At 46.4% G+C, this 15,952-nt stretch overlaps 1 protein-coding gene across 3 annotated transcripts in view; it reads right to left on the bottom strand.

Moving 5' to 3' along the window:
* The window catches only part of sfswap (splicing factor SWAP), a 109,461-nt gene that overhangs the window by 50,122 nt on the left and 43,387 nt on the right, over nucleotides 1-15,952 (bottom strand). For all 3 annotated transcript variants that reach the window (XM_076284753.1, XM_076284755.1, XM_076284754.1), the window contains exons 11-13: nucleotides 7,933-8,014; nucleotides 7,243-7,512; nucleotides 1,887-2,071 (exon numbers count right to left, since the gene is read on the bottom strand). In XM_076284753.1, the coding sequence (XP_076140868.1) occupies nucleotides 1,887-2,071; nucleotides 7,243-7,512; nucleotides 7,933-8,014 (537 nt within the window). The remainder of the gene's footprint in view (nucleotides 1-1,886; nucleotides 2,072-7,242; nucleotides 7,513-7,932; nucleotides 8,015-15,952) is intronic.

The raw sequence follows: 15,952 nt of genomic DNA, 5'->3' as shown, positions 1-15,952 counted from the left end.
ATTAGGTCTTTAAACATTTACCATCACACACATTCATTCATCGGACCTAATATTTGTAGTTGCCTTAAAAAAAGGAAAAGAAAAGGTGATAGACCCCCCCCCCTCCTTTTTTTTCTCACCGGATCTGCATCGATCTCAAATATGACATTTCTAAAATCAAATTGACGGAAATCCGTCGTACGACGGAGAACTTTAATCCTTGTGATTTACGATACGTGAGGATATTAGACTAAATCTACTGATCATTTGAAAAATTAAGACCTCCGTGAAAAAAAAAATTCCAGACTTTGAGGTGAAATTCAATACTTTTTAAGGCCTTAATTTAGGAAAATGAAATGTAATACTTTTTAATACTTTTAAGACTCCGCGGGTACCCTGATGTACAGGTACACACACACCAACACAAATCCAACTGAAACATAAAGCGCTTTCAGACATACGTGTAAGACTGGAGGTTCTGTATATCTGTATATCTATCTGGGGCCGTATATCTGAACGACATAACCGGTCATATGGAAGTCCGAATTTAGCCGGTTGTTCTACTACTCCCCCCCTAGTATTTCCTCCGGACATCATGTAAATGTGCTGTGTCTGAACGAGGCGTAGAACATGCGGTTAAAATTCACACCTAGTGAGAGGCCGTGTTGGTGACGTTTCTTTCGTGTGTCCATGTGGTTAGATGTGACTTAAATGCCAGTGTTATGATGGAGTGGCATAGTGCTTTCCAGAAAATCTCCGACCTGGAAAGATGCAGACATCACGGAGCTACTGTCCATGAGGGCATACAACATTTTGATAGAACACATGAAGGGAACGGCACGTTGTAGCCTACAACTGCATGGCAAGGCCAAACAAATTCAAAAGACTGTGCGAGATAAGCAGAAGGCGCTGAAAAAGGCAGTAGCCTACAGCGACGTCGTTGACGACAATATAGGAGTATTTAATAAAAATTTTAGCCAACACGGTTTTCTGTTCATTGATAGCCTTCTCATGACCTGCTGAGTTCGCAGATATTTGTTGAGCATATATGCCTAGAGAAAATGAAAACGAAGAAAACCCAACTTTGTTCCAAGCTCCTAACGTAAATGCAATAGACACATGGGGAGAGGATGCTTTTGGAAAAAATAAACCAAGAAAAAACGAACAACTTCAATGTTATGTTAGTATTTTGTTTGCTGCTTAAAAACGTTGTATGATGGCCTTGAAGTCTTGAGTTAGCCTGCTGAATTGGCTGGTAGCCTACCATAAAGTTTGTGCATGCTCTCTCTCTCCAACGCAAACCAGATTTGGGGTTCTATAGCCAAGTAATTCTGGTACATAACGTTGAAAACAGATAAATGTGTTTATTGGAAGCACACATATAAATACTGTAGGTCAATTTCAAGTGCGCACTTACGTGACTAGCCTACTCCAAGTATTAGCCTACGCACAATAGATTTCTCTTCTTTAGCCTACATAATGCATAGGCTACACTTTGTAAACAAAAAGCAGCTGTGACAGGCAGCGGCCGCATATATTCTGCATCATGTCTCGCATCTTGTGAACTCTACAAGACCCAACCCCTCACTCGACAACCACACGGAGATTCTGTAATGTGCGTGTATGTCGTTCACACATACGTCCGTATAAGGTCAGTATAAGGCCCGCAGGTTAGCATCATATCTGAATCATCCGAAGGGTAGGACCTCTGTTTGACAAACCTCCGCATATACTCCGGAGGTTATATCTGAAAGCGCTTATAGACCAACTCAAAGTTGTAAACACACACACTAGTCACAGACACAGACAATTCTCAGACACAGACACACAGGAACACACACACACACTAGTCAGACAGACAGACAGGAACACACACACACTAGTCAGACAGACAGACGGGAACACACCTCTGGGGGTGCGGGTGTCTCCTCGGGCCGTTTGGCGTCTGTGTCTGGGCCGCGGAGCGTCTGCAGGAAGAGAGCGGCTTTCCTCTTGCGCTCCGCCTGCAGCTGCTTCTCTTTGGACTCCTTGGAGGCCTGAGCCAGCTTCTCCCGCGCCGCCGCTGCCAGACGCGCCTCCAGCTTCTGCTTGGCTGTAACACACACACACACACACAGAGAAGGGATCAGAAAACACTCAGAGTTACACCCGATATACACATCAACAGAGAAATAAGAATAAAGACATGTCACACACAAACACACAAACAGAATCCAAGACACTCTCTGCGTCACAGACCAACAAAAATGGAATTGAACTGAAAAAGAACTGAAAGACATCTCTTTCTCTCTCGCTCACACACACACACAATAGAGATCCCTGGTTGGCACATAACTCTTCTTCAAAAATCACTCAAAGAAGGTGGTTGCACACAGTGAAGGCATTAAGAATGCAGTGTGGCATTAAAGCCTACTTATAACAGAGCATTCATAACGAGCAGTCAAATGAAGCCCCTCGTAGGCGCGACGGGAGGATCTTTTTGGAGATAAGAGCGCCTCTCTGTGTGAAGTGTGCTCGCTGTGGAGGGCCGCAGACACGACGAGGGGCATTGTGACACTGGAGCATTCAGTCTCAGAGAGAACATTTCGCTTCAATTAAGCCAGAGCGGTGGCTGCGTGCACTCAGAGAGTGGAATCGGCCTTGAGAGGGGTACAGACTCAATTTAGCTGCCCAGGACGAGGGGTGGTGGTGGTGGTGGTGGTGTGTGTGTGTTTGGGGGGGGGGGGGGGGGGTTGGGGGCACAGACACACAGACAGATAGACAGACAGAGGAGAGGCAGAAACAGGGCACAAGAAAGTGAGCCAATGACAGTGGGCAAATGAAGGCAGAGAGAAGTTAGAAGTGCTTGTGACAGAGGAGCAGAGATTGTGACTCTTACAGCAGGCAAGTCTGACAGAGAGACAACAGCAAAGACAAGGGAGCGACAGCCAGAGAAAGAAAGAGAAAGAGAGAGAGAAAATAAGACAAAGAGAGAGAGAAAGAGAGAGAATGAGAGAAAGAAAGAGAGAAAGAAAGAGAGAGAGAGAGAGAGAAAGAGAACAGAATATGGAGGATGAAAATGATGGTGTCTTCAAGTTACAAAAGACCAAGAGAGGAATACTGTCACCGTCATCCTGACTATGAATATACTAAATATAGGCCTGCCTGTACCAAGCTTCAATGGGTGCAGGGAGCGAAAACAACAGAGGCAAAGTCTGCAGCCCTACTACCACTCAAATGAGAGGAGGAGGAGGAGGAGGAGGAGGAGGAGAGGAGGCACAGATGCAGACACAGAGAAGGAGAGAGTCTGTGTGTGAGTGAGTGAGATATGGGCAAAGAAAGTCAATATTGTTTTTCTGACAGCCACAGAGATAAAGCATTGCTGAATAGAACTGAAAATTGAGCTGGGTGGTGTGTGTGTGCGTGTGTGTGCGTGTGTGTGTGTGCGTGTGTGTGTTTGAGGTGGAGGGTGTGTGTGTGTGTGTTCAGAAAAAGGCACAGCACAATGGGGGAAAAAACAGCAAGAATAAGACAAAGAAAATGAGAGTAACGGGTGCAAAAAGAAGCCCAATATGAGGCCAACACAGTGACAGGGGGAGAAGACGGCTGCACCACGCCACTCTGATTTGGGCTGATACTTGATTAGTACGCTCTGACCAGACTGTCTGTTTCCCAGACTGCCACTTGCGGCCTCAACAACAAACAAGCTAGCTCTGACTTTTCTCCCTCTCTGACAATGTGTCTATATTGGGGTGTGTGTGCATGTGTGTGTGTGTGTGTGTGTGTGTGTGTGTGTGTGTGTGTGTGTGTGTGTGCCTGAGCAACAGAAACAACAGAGTAAGAAAGAGTGTTTCATCCCTTATTTGCTCCCTACTCTCTTTACAGTAGGCGTTAATGAGGAGGCTTACAGAGATAGGCCTGTTTTTTTTTTTTTAAGTCACTTAAAAATCACTTCATCAACTTTACGGGTGAAAAAAACCGCAAAAGGGGTTGGAAACCACACACTGCTGACCTTGCTCCACGAGTGTTTTTCTCCGCGTAAACGCGCGAGTAAACCGCGGCACGAGCGCCCGGGCGGCAGCAATCCTGGGGCTTCCTAATTAAGCCCCATTCATCCTCCAGGAGGGCTGCCGCCCGACTCCGCTCCTCGTGGCCCTCTCCTCCTCCTCCTCCTCCTCCTCCTTCCCAAGTGTGGAGAGACCACCGCAGAGGCGGTGCTGGTGCAGCAAATTAGCCAGCCATTGTACTAATCTCCCTTCACAGGTCAGAGCGGCGGCGCCATCGTCCATGCTGAAACGCCAGCCCACGCTGAAACGCCAGCGCACGGGTCAGCGGCGGAATTACGCCGATGATCATCATCGCTTTCATAGTCAGCATTCAAGCGAGACCCAGGGACCTTGGGCCTCCGCCTCCAGTCACTCTGCAGCTGCAAAGCTCTGTTGGAGGAGCTCGTCTCGTCACAGCCACGCACACACGCGTACAGTGTGTGCGTGTAATTTGAAATGATTTTTCTTACTCACTGATATTAGCCCCCACTGATGTTTTGAGCTTTAATGACGCAGTATTTTCTTTTTCACCTGTGTGTGTTCTTTGACTTTCTTTTACTGGCTTTAAGCCTAAATGTTAGTGTGCTGCCAGTGGGCTTGTAAAAAGCACTTCAAATGCAGTAGTGCACATTGTAGTAGTAAATGACTAAAACATTAACTCGACAGTCTAAGTGATGTACGATGTCAGTAGAAACAGCAGTCACACACACACACACAGGGTATGTTTGACCTTGCAACAATAATGTGAAACATTAACTTGCCTTGAAATACCTCTACACATATGCGTACAGCAGCATAATGAATGCACAAGCTCAGTCATCCTGTAGCGTGGGCTAGGCACTCTGCTGTTTGTTTGGAGAGCGGAGGTCGTCCTGGTCAGGCCTGGTGGCTGCTGCTGCCGTCCCTTTCCAGAGTCCGTCAATACAGGTTAGCATCCCTCTGGGCCCGGTCAATAGCTCTGCAACCCAACCCAGCTGGCCACCAATGCAGGTCTGAGTAGCCTCATAATCCATGCAGTGCGTTTCTGCTCCTTGCTTTTGGACAACTCTGCCCTTTTCTGTCTACGCTCCACCCTCCACTTTCTTACATTCATCCTCCTCACATTGTGCAACTCTACTCTGTAGATGACTTTCTCTGTCTTTCTAACGAGCAGAGGGGTAAACAAGAGAGGAAGGCAATTGCATCAGCGTCTCTGGTCGGGTCGACTGATTACAGCTTTCGATCACCAGCAATCATCCATCTCAGCAATCCTGAGGTAAGCTGACGTGTGTGAGAGATGGGGAGCGGTGGAGAGAGTGGAGTGTGGGAGTTGAGACATGAATTCTCTTACTATCTGCAACGTTCAGGCTGCGTTGAGTCCTCCTCTGCTATGCAGAGACAACAGGAAAACATACAGAGCAAACATCACTCCTGTCCAAACGAAATATGCCAAGAACACAATGTGCACACAGACGCAAGCGGAGACAAACCTCGAACAGATTTTGTACACAGAAACACACACACACAGGCTCCAGGCCATTTCCTTTCAGACACAGTCGGTGGGTTTGATTGAGTGGCAACCTTCTCCTGCTTCTGCTGCAACACTGATTGACACCCACCTAATCAACACTCCTGCTGAGCCAGCTAGCGTAGGAGGGTACCCACAACACACACGCCCCTTCAAGCTCAAAAATACATACCCCAAAAACACACACACACACACACACACACACACACACACACACACACACACACACACACACACACACACACACAACCTCAGAGCTCACAAATACACACCCTAACACACAGACACACACCCACCAATACAGAGACACCAACACAAACACCGCCACACACCAACTTCTGCATCACACCTGACCTCTTTGCTAGAGAGAAAGATGGAGCACTTATCCGAATACAAGCTGCCATTCCCCCAAAGGCTTCCTAAATGTATGTACACACTCTCCCTGTGATCCCGCGGGCTGTTCAAACAGTTTGGCGTTTACCTCGGAATTATTCTGGCTGCTCCCCGATCTTTCAAACCGTGCCAAGCAGACAGTGTGGTGTTGACATTTGGGCTCAGCTTTCCAAACTGCAGTTAAAGGGACAGTCTCAGGTCTGCCACATTGAGGAAAGGTCCTCAAGGGGAGGCTTATTAGGGTCTTGCCTGGGGACTTTACTCTTCTCGCCTGTTTTTTTTCTATCTTTTTCTGCGTTTTAAGACAGCTTTGTGATTCATGGGCTAAATAAAAAACTAGCTTAACAAAACGGCATTTTAATGACACCGCTCTAATGGCACTATTAGCGTACAATGAGATAAGTGTCCCGGCATTACCGAGAACGATGCGACTGCCATGTTTTTTCCGTGATGAGCTGGCTTTTAAATTTACTAAACACAGCAAATATTGTGCAAGCTTTCCGCGATGTCAGAGTGAATAGACAAAAAAGACAGGCTTTTGAGTAAAAGGACACTTGACAAGCTAGCGGGCTCATTTCATTCCGCGGGTGTAGTTTAGCAGAGTTGCAGGAAAGCCCATTTCTTCACTTTTACCCGACTCCCTCATGCGCTCCCTCATCCACTATTGCAAGAAATCCATAGGATGTGTGGACTTCTCCCTCATTAAGAACTTGAGCAAGTTGCACCTCAGTCGAACTTGCACGGCTGATTTCTCGACGGCAGCCTCGAAAAAGTTGATTCCCCCCAACCCAAACCTGTGGGTTGGCACTGGGAAATTACCGGAGAACAATGAGGATGGCTGAGGCATTGTTTTATATTTATTTATATTTCTCTAGGTGACAGGTGGTCATTAAGTGTGGTTGGGGACACGGTGTGTGCCGGCGGCTTTGAACTTCTCTCGTTTCGGCAGGCGTGGGGGGAGTGTGAGTGAGTGTGTGTGTGTGTGTGTGTGTGTGTGTGAGTGTGTTTGGGGGGGTGGTTGAGCGCCTTCGTCTAACTTTCAGGGACGGAGGAAAAAAGTCATTGCCTAGAGAGCTGGCTGTGCTTTTTGTTTTTTTTTGAAAAAGACTAACCTTTTCATCCTCTCCATGCACATCTCTCTAATTAAATGCCCCCCAGCACCACCCCCAAAGACACAGATCCTTTTTGCATAAGTGAATAAAAACAAAACTGCACTGTTGTCTGCAGGAGACAGCCTCTACCTATGCTGACGGTCAAGGTTTTAAATGGTCTTTGAAAGTGCTCTGCGGCGCCCTGTCTGTTGCCTGGGCTACTGCTGGACATTAAGGTCGAGCTTACCTTGCTTGGCCTCCAGCTCCTCCAGTGTGAGTGTGGGCTTCTTCTCCTCGGGCGGAGGGGCCGCAGAAGCCTCCTTGACCGCCTGGGCTGCTGTGAACACCGCCCCGGCGGAGGTCGCTCCCGCCGATGTCGCCGACGATCCGCCCTCCAGCTCCCCCTCGGCGGCGCGCTCCTCGTCAGAGTCGTCGTCCAGGCGCACGCGGTTCTTCTCCAGCGGCAGCATGTCGTTCTCCTTGGCCTTGATGGCGAACGAGATGGGGGCAAAGGATGCTGGGAGAAGGCAAGGCAAAGAAGACACGACGAGGGAGAATTATTGACAAAGAGTAAACATCACTTGGGGCTTCATTTTATTAAATATGTTTGCCTCCTCCGGCATTGCACAGGAAGCGCTTGACACAGCCCTTCATTACGCCCTCAGAAACAAACAGAGATAAACTGCAGCGATCACACTGAGAGGCAGCAGAAAGGGTGACAAGTGGCAGCTGGGCATCATCTGCACTGTACATAAAATGACCCATCGGGGGCAGCAACCAACCCACACGCGTCAAAGAGCAGGAGGAGGGAACAGGTGGGACAGCTTAGTGAGGAGGGAAGGGGGGGGTGGAGCTGTCAGTCAGCCCTATGGAGGTACATGCGGGTGGTGTCACAGACCCCAAGGGCAGCCGGGGCAGCATCTCCAACGGTGCCTACCTTTAATTAGTTTGCCATCATCAGGGGGCTTGTCTGATGAGCCGTTAGCCGAGCCATCCGTGTCCTCCGCCTCTGGCCCAACCTGACACAGAGAGAGAGAGAGAGAGAGAGAGAGAGAGAGAGAGAGAGAGAGAGAGAGAGAGAGAGAGAGAGAGAGAGAGAGAGAGAGAGAGAGAGAGAGAGAGAGAGAGAGAGAGAGAGAGAGAGAGAGAGAGAGAGAGAGAGAGAGAGAGAGAGAGAGAGAGAGAGAGGGCACATGAGAGATTGTTCTGGCTGGAGACCTGGATTCAACTACAACAATAGGAAGGAATATTACTAAGAAAATAACCCCCCAAAAAAACACTTCAACCACTTCAGCTTTAGACAAATACAAGTCCTTCTCTACGCTGCATCCTCTCTCTGACACACACACACACACTCACACACACACTCTCATGTCTGAGTAATACAGATCTGGAGTGGCACTGAAATGATCTTAAGTGCCTCCGTGACCTTTGTTACCACTCCAAGTTCAGCAGGAAGCATAGAGTGGGAAGAAAAGATGGTATGTCCATAACACATTCATAGCAGCTGTCATAAACTGCACATAAAGCATTCATGACTGTTTCATGAGACATGACTCAACATTCACACCAAACCTTTCATGAATGTGGAAGACAGAATGACGACAACTTGTCAAAATAAAAGTCCAACATCGTATTTGTGTAACCTGGATACCATTAATTTAATCTCTCCAGCCTATTAAATATTTTATGAACATCTTATGAAGTCTACATCGAATGTCACTTTACTATACAAGTTGTTAAGTATTCGTAATCACTGAGTTTAACACTGGGAGGTAAACTAGCCTACATTCAGCTGACCCGTATTTGTGTATCCTGGAACGGTTGGACATTCCCAGTAGCAAAAGATAAGAAATCATCTGCAAAGGTTACATCATAAAACAAATACATTTTTATGAAACAAAAATTATTTGATTGACCATGTTCTGTCTTTTTGGCATTGGAACAGCCCATTGACTCAGATGTGATGTGATCAGGTAAGAGGTTTGGACCAAAAACGGCAATGCTGCTTTGCGACTTTGTTCTCGTCGTTCTGTCTTCCACATTCATGATAGGTTTGGTATGAATGTTGAGTCATGTCTCATGAAACAGTCATGAATGCTTTATGTGCAGTTTATGACTGCTGCTATGAATGTGTTATGAACTCACCCGTCAAGTAAAGTGTTACCGAAAGATAGATGAGAGTGAAAGTCAGTTGAGTCTAGCAGATAAAACAGAACAGCAAGGAAACACAAACGCCCACTTTAACATCCCATCATGTTTTCAACTGTAGTCTTGACAACGGGACCCCTTGTCTGAAGTGTGATGACCCCACACCACCATTTCAATTAGTAGGAGCAACTTCAAGCCTGGACTTGACTGGACTAAACTACATGATTTGTGAGGGCAGCTGGCCCCACTGGGTGACATGTCTTACCCTCTCCCTCACCTTTTCTGTTTGGCTGTGCCCGTATACATGCCCCTCTCTCCTATCCCTTTCTCTCTTTCTCCTTCTGTTTCCTTGTGTCTCTCGCTCTTTTCTGACTCACTCACAGGTCCCTTTACAAGGCTCATTTGAGCCGTACTGCAAGGCGCCATCATTCATCTATCTAGGACGTGGATGAGGGGAGAAATCACCGGAATGTTCTGGCGCCCGACTCTTGGCACGCTTGCTCTGAGAAAAGAGGGGAGGGGGGGTTGGGGGCATCGGCATGGCGAGGTAGTGCTATCCATCGTGTCGCCCTGACAGTGAGCGCAAGCCTCGAGGGGCCCATCAAGCCGCCCGTGCGACCATGGCATCTCGTCAGCTGCTTCCTCTGTGATGGACCCAGCGGGGCCCACCCAGCGGTCTCGGCTGCCAGTCTGTCCCCGGGGGCTCCAGGCTAACTGCAGCCAGCCATGCGCCTGACTCTGACTCTGGCACAGTGCACTCAGGTTTTGGTGAGTTTGGGAACACACAATCAGTCTCACATACACACACACACACACACATTCACATACAGACACGTGCGCACGCACACACACACACGTGCGCACACACACACACACACATTCTCTCACTCCCTCTATGGCTGGATTCTGTCATTTCTGTTCCTTCGTTTCTGTTCCAAAATGAAGGAGCACGGCAAACGAGTTGCTTATGTTGTACTCTATTTTGAAAGCTTCAACAGACGCCTTCAAGATTCCTTGCAAGGGAATGAGGAAAAAAAAGAAAGCGAGAAAGATGCAAAGTGCACTGTCTAACAATGCAGCAAGGACTGAACAAACGTAGAGGAGGATGTATTAAATTGGGACAACTAAAATGACTCAGAAAACAGAGTAAGAAATTAACTTTTCTTATCGAAGGGAAAAAAACCCCTGAATTTAATTGACAAGAGCCCTTTTGCCCCGTAATAGTTTGTTCTTTTTGACAGAACATAAAGTGCACAGCTTTATTGTCGGCAAACATTTTAATTAATTCACTGATTAGCCTAGGCGGAGAGAATTTAGATTTATAACTCACATATTACAGATAAAAGAAGATTAATTTAAGGGTGATCTTTTTTCCCCCATTCTGAGGGCATTTTTGTAATTTTGCAGCAGCATTTTTTGCTAAAAGCTTTAAACGATATCTAACTGATTAAGGGAGAAGAAAGAGAGGGGGGGGGGGTGGATACGGCAGAGTGAAACTGAAAACAGAAAGAAGGCAGGGCAGACAGAGTGGCTGAGGGAGACTAGAAAGAAATTGAATAAAAACATATATAAATGGTGGCTGCAACATTTCTGGTGGCTGGTGGACGTTTTTCCAATATTTTACACTTCTGTCAGGTTCCGGTGACTGCGAAGAGGGCTGGGGTGGGAGGAATGGGGGGTGTAGTGTGGTGGGGTTGGGACACCAGCAGCCTCTATGCGCTGAGCTCTTCAGAGAGGAGACACAGACCTGCAGATTACACCTGCACGCGCGGTCAGTCCGCAAAATGAGACAGTAGCTCCAGGGGACTGATGAGGGAAATGATCTCTCTCTCTCTCTCTCACTCTCACGTAGTGATGGGCAAATGAAGCTTTGGTGAACCACTGAACCACAGCAGTGGGAACCTAGCGACACTAGCTGAAAAGCAAAAAGATGGCCGCCACACATATATTTTTCAACATAAAAGTCCTTAGCAAACCAATATTTTTGGTTTCATATACTGGTTTGGGTAAGGACTTTTATGTTGAAAAATCTACATGTGGCAGCCATATTGGATTTTTTCATTAGTGTTGCTAGCTTCACACTGCTGTGGTTTAGTAGTTCACCAAAGCTTCATTTGCCCATCACTACTCTCACTCTCTCAGAGGAGCCAATGTGCTACCTGCTGTGTAAAATGAGGGGTGGGCTTTTCCAGACAAGAGGGAATGTTGAACTTTAACCCATTTTGTCTCTTAGCAGTTGTAATGAGGCCTGTGTCGTGCTTTGGTTAATGTTTTAGTAGGCTCTGAGGACAACTGTGCGTGTGTGTGTGCATGTGAATGTGTGTCTGTAGTAGTTTTACAAAATCACACAATAACAGACACAGGCTACAGACACACACATTCACACACAGAGGCCTGTCGGTTCTCTACATGCCCTTGATAGCCCTTGAAGTGTCCTTTAATGCCAGATCAGGTTTAGCTAACAACATCTTTACTGCTCTTGCTGCATTATGCTTATGTGATCCACTCCGTATTAAAGGCAGCTTATCCTATGCAAAGGCATTCCTCACACCACAGCACGATACAGCCCAGATATGCACACATCTACAGGATGCTACACGACTGGTGGAGAAGGACATCATGGGTAGGGAAGAGCCACACAGCCCAAGCATGAAATTGACAATGGACCATTTTCATTACAATCAGGAACACAGGAAGCCGTATATATACACAAACACACACACACACATTATATTGGGCGCTCGACTGAAGAGGGACTGCACAGAAATGGAGTGTGCACATGAAGATGAGTACACACAGAAGAACACTCATAGGCTGGGGAGAAAAAGACACATACATCCATGGAAAATGTCAAGAAATTATGTGCTGCGTGTGAATGTATGTCCTTGCACACACATACCCTATTCAAATGGAAATGTGGTGTGTGTGTGTGTGTGTGTGTGTGTGTGTGTGTGTGTGTGTGTGTGTGTGTGTGTGTGTGTGTCTGTGTAACGAGAGTGACAGTGTATGTGAGTGATTTGTGCAGAAGATTAAGCACAGAGCTGTGTTTTCACATCATTAGCTTCTTCATTACACCCCGTCATATGGCATACAGGATGCTTCATAAGCACATGCACACGCACACACACACACACACCCACCCACACACGCACGCCTGTGCACACACAAAAAAAAAAACACGCGCATTATCTTCCTCACATACCATCTCTCTCTCCATCCCTCTCTCTCTCTCCCTGTGTCTTATCCACATGCAGAGAGAAGCTCGTGCAGGTGCGCTGCGTTCTCCTTGGCCCCTCTGCACAGATGGCAGCGTAAGCACATCCATTTCCATTTGGGGCGCATCACCTCCAGGCTTGACTCAAGGGCGAGAGCACCGGCAGCAGCCACTGGCGGCGGTGGTGGTGATGGCCTCTCGTTCCAGACTTGGCCCACGTACAGTATGCGTTCGGCAGCTGCTAGTGATGTCGGTGGCCGAGGAATGTCGAACTCGAAAAAAACGCGAAGAACCGGGGTGGGGTAGAGGTTAAGATCCAAAAAGAAACATTACAAGGGTGATGAAGTCCACAAGACCCGACAAGACCAGAGATGTCAGCTCGTAGTGAAAGAAAGCCAAGCCACAGCTCTTAACGGCTTAGACACCTCCCAGCTCCATTGTGGTTTCACTGGAATTATTTTGACAGGGGTCAGTCAGGAACAGCCTCTCGGGGAAGCAGGTAAGAGGCTGCTACCCAGCAGTGATAGACCCCTTTTTACTGCTGGAAGTAAGAGCTCAGTCTGTTCAAAGTGTAACAGTACTGATGTGCTCTCACAAAGGCCTGCGATTATCCCTGTACGGAGTCTAACTACATCCCTATACTGCGTGCTATGAGGCATCATGAGATCATGTGATGCCATTCAGTGCCACCCTGAAGTAAAGTCATGAAAAGAAGAGTGATGCTGCACATTGCAAGACTACATGCAGGCAGAGGGCTTACTTGCCATAGTTGTCACTCAATGCATTTACACGTGAGGTATTGAGGATTTTTCTTTTACTGCAAAATAACATCAGAGGTACAATACAAGCAGATTGGGCAGAAACGCAGAAAGAAAAAAGTGCAATAAAAGCTACACTTTAGGGCTGAGAGATCAAGTATCATGCAGATAACAAGGGAGCTCAGCACTAATTTATTCCTAACCAGCCATTAAATATTCAATATTTCAAAAGGCATGTTTAACCATGGCTTTTAAATATTGAATATTTAAATGTCCATGTTTTAGCATGTGGTAAAATGCGGTCTCGCAGAAATGCAGAAAACGCAGAAAAAGAAAAAAATGCCCGATGATGCTTTAAGCATTGTGATATATTTGTTTGAACATAATGTATGACCCATCACACTGTTCAAATGAGTTGAGGTTATTTATGACATTACTTTGGAACAGGCTGCTGGCTTTGGCGATACGAATATGAAAATTCATGCTTACGCGGTACTTTTGGGGTGAAAAATAAATTAGAGGGGGGGAAAGGGAGAGCGTGTCAGTGGAAGGAAAGAGAGAGGAGGAGGGGGAGCGTTAGACGGCAAGAGGCAAGGTTGAGTGAGTAAGAGAGTGTGTGAGTGAGTGCACTCTAGTCAAAGGTCCAGAGCTGCTGGGCTTGATTGGCTATTCCAGGCATGTTGTTTAAACTAATCATGGTGAATGAGTAGCTGTGGGCCCTGTGGTCTTAGGGGCCGTCCACATGACAAGGGGCGAAAATGGACAAGTTGTTTGTGACTTGGCCTTCTAATAACACAACAGCAGTATTTTTGGGGGCCAGAAAATGCAAACAAGTTTTAGAATGCAGTGTTTCCCACAGAATTGGATTCAATTTGTGGTGGTAGCTGACTTGGACAACGGTGGTGGGGGGGGGGGGGTTAAGATCGTCTTGGTAGTGTATAGGTCTAATTCCGTGCCTGTCTCTTTAAGACGAGTAACACAGTTAAAAGGCTGCTGATGTGTGGATGCAATTCATAACGTTTTCTACATAGTTAAAATAAAGGTTCGTACTTCTCCTTGGGACAAGCACTTTTGAATTTTGGAAAACACTTTTTCATTTACATCGGGATTTTGTAAACATTCAGTGTAAAATGAGCCCTTCAACAAAATTGACAAGCAGCTGTAAGCAGGCTACGCATGCTTAACTCGACATCCAAACAGTATTCTAACGTTAGCTTTGAGATAACTTAGTTTAGTCTCTTCAATGTAGCCTACTATGTTGTGATAAGACCTTAGCAGAGTTAACATCGATGCAGCAGTTTTGAACAAATTTGCGCAGTAGTGTTGACGAACTGACCGAAGTGTCGGTTAAATAACCCGGTTCGTGTCACTGAGCCGGGAGAATCGAGTGTCAAACGTCAAAAACCGACTCAGTGTTCCTAACATCATTCGTTTTCACATACAGAGCAACACTGGCTTGATTGGCTGTGCTCGAGTGTTCTCGTCGCTACTCTTTTATCGTATCGCGTATTAGCGCCTCTACTGGAGTGGTAGTATAATCAGTCAAACAAACTATGATGAGCCTGCATGGCTCTGGGCCTCATAACCGTGGCTGCCAAACGAGTCAAACAGTTCGCTAGGTTCTCCGGGCCTCGTAACCGTGACTGCCACACGAGTCAAACAGTTCGCTAGGTTCTCGGCAAGTTGTAATCAACCGATCACATAAGCCTTTCTAGTGCAAACTAGATGCTTATGTTCATGGAAATCTTATAGATGGGAAAGTATTATATCACATACCTACAAATACACATAGGCCTAATGTTATCTTAGTAGTCATGTTAAATAAATGCTTAGAAGTGAATGACTGTAGGCTGCAGGCTGTCACGAGGAGACAGAATGAGACCGAATGTAACCGTGCAACCGCTGTATCTTTATCTTGTCTTGGTTCTCGGCATGTTTGATTCATACCATTGTTAGTGCAACGTAGCCTAGATGGATTTATTCATGGCAATTCACACATTATCGATGGGGAATTCGCCTACATCTCATATTAGCATACACGTCATATTATCTTAAAGTTATAAAGTGAAATGTTAGAGAAGTGAATGTTGCTGGCTTCATAGTAGCCTCACGAAGACCGTGCCAGGCTGAACGAGACCGTAACCGAGGGTGAGTAATGATATCAAACGGTCTAGGTTCTCGACAAGTTAGTTATTAACCAAGCCTTATTCTAGTATCCTAGATGATTGTGTTCATGGCAATTTACATTATTGATGGGGAAGTAGCCTACATCACATAAGCTTCAAATAGGCTACACGTTATCTAGGTAGCCTAGTTATAAAGTTAAATGTTGCTGGCTTCGTCACGAAGAGACCGCGCATAGCCTACTTACTAAACGAGACCGTAACCGAGGTATAGGCTATGAGTCTATGTAATCAAAACGGTTGTCTAGGTTCGCGGCAAGTTATTCCATGCCTTGTTTTTAGTGCATCGTAGATGCTGTTCATGGCCATTCATATATCGATGGGGAAGTTCATCACATAGCCTACAAATACACGTCATGTTATCTTTGTAGTTAGAAAGTTAAATGTTAGAGAGGTGAATGTTGCTTCATAGGTTCACGAAGTGACCGCGCGCCAGGCTACTGAAGGAGACCGTAACCGAGGGTATGAGTCTAATCAAACGGGTGTTATCGCAACTTTGAGTTCGCAGAAACCTATTTATTTCTCGTGCATCTTAGGTGATTGTGTAGCCTACATAGATGTTCATAGGCTACATTACCGATGGATATACAATACAAATACGTCATGTTATCTTGGTAGTTATGTTAAATGAGATGTTTGTTGGTAGGTAGG

Source organism: Alosa pseudoharengus, unplaced genomic scaffold (genome assembly GCF_046254945.1).
Source record: "Alosa pseudoharengus isolate Yale_2024_CS ecotype anadromous, Long Island Sound unplaced genomic scaffold, YU_APseudo_1.1 YU_APseudo_1.1_scf_14, whole genome shotgun sequence".
Classification (NCBI taxonomy): domain Eukaryota; kingdom Metazoa; phylum Chordata; class Actinopteri; order Clupeiformes; family Clupeidae; genus Alosa; species Alosa pseudoharengus.
This window is presented reverse-complemented; position numbering and strand designations above follow the sequence as displayed.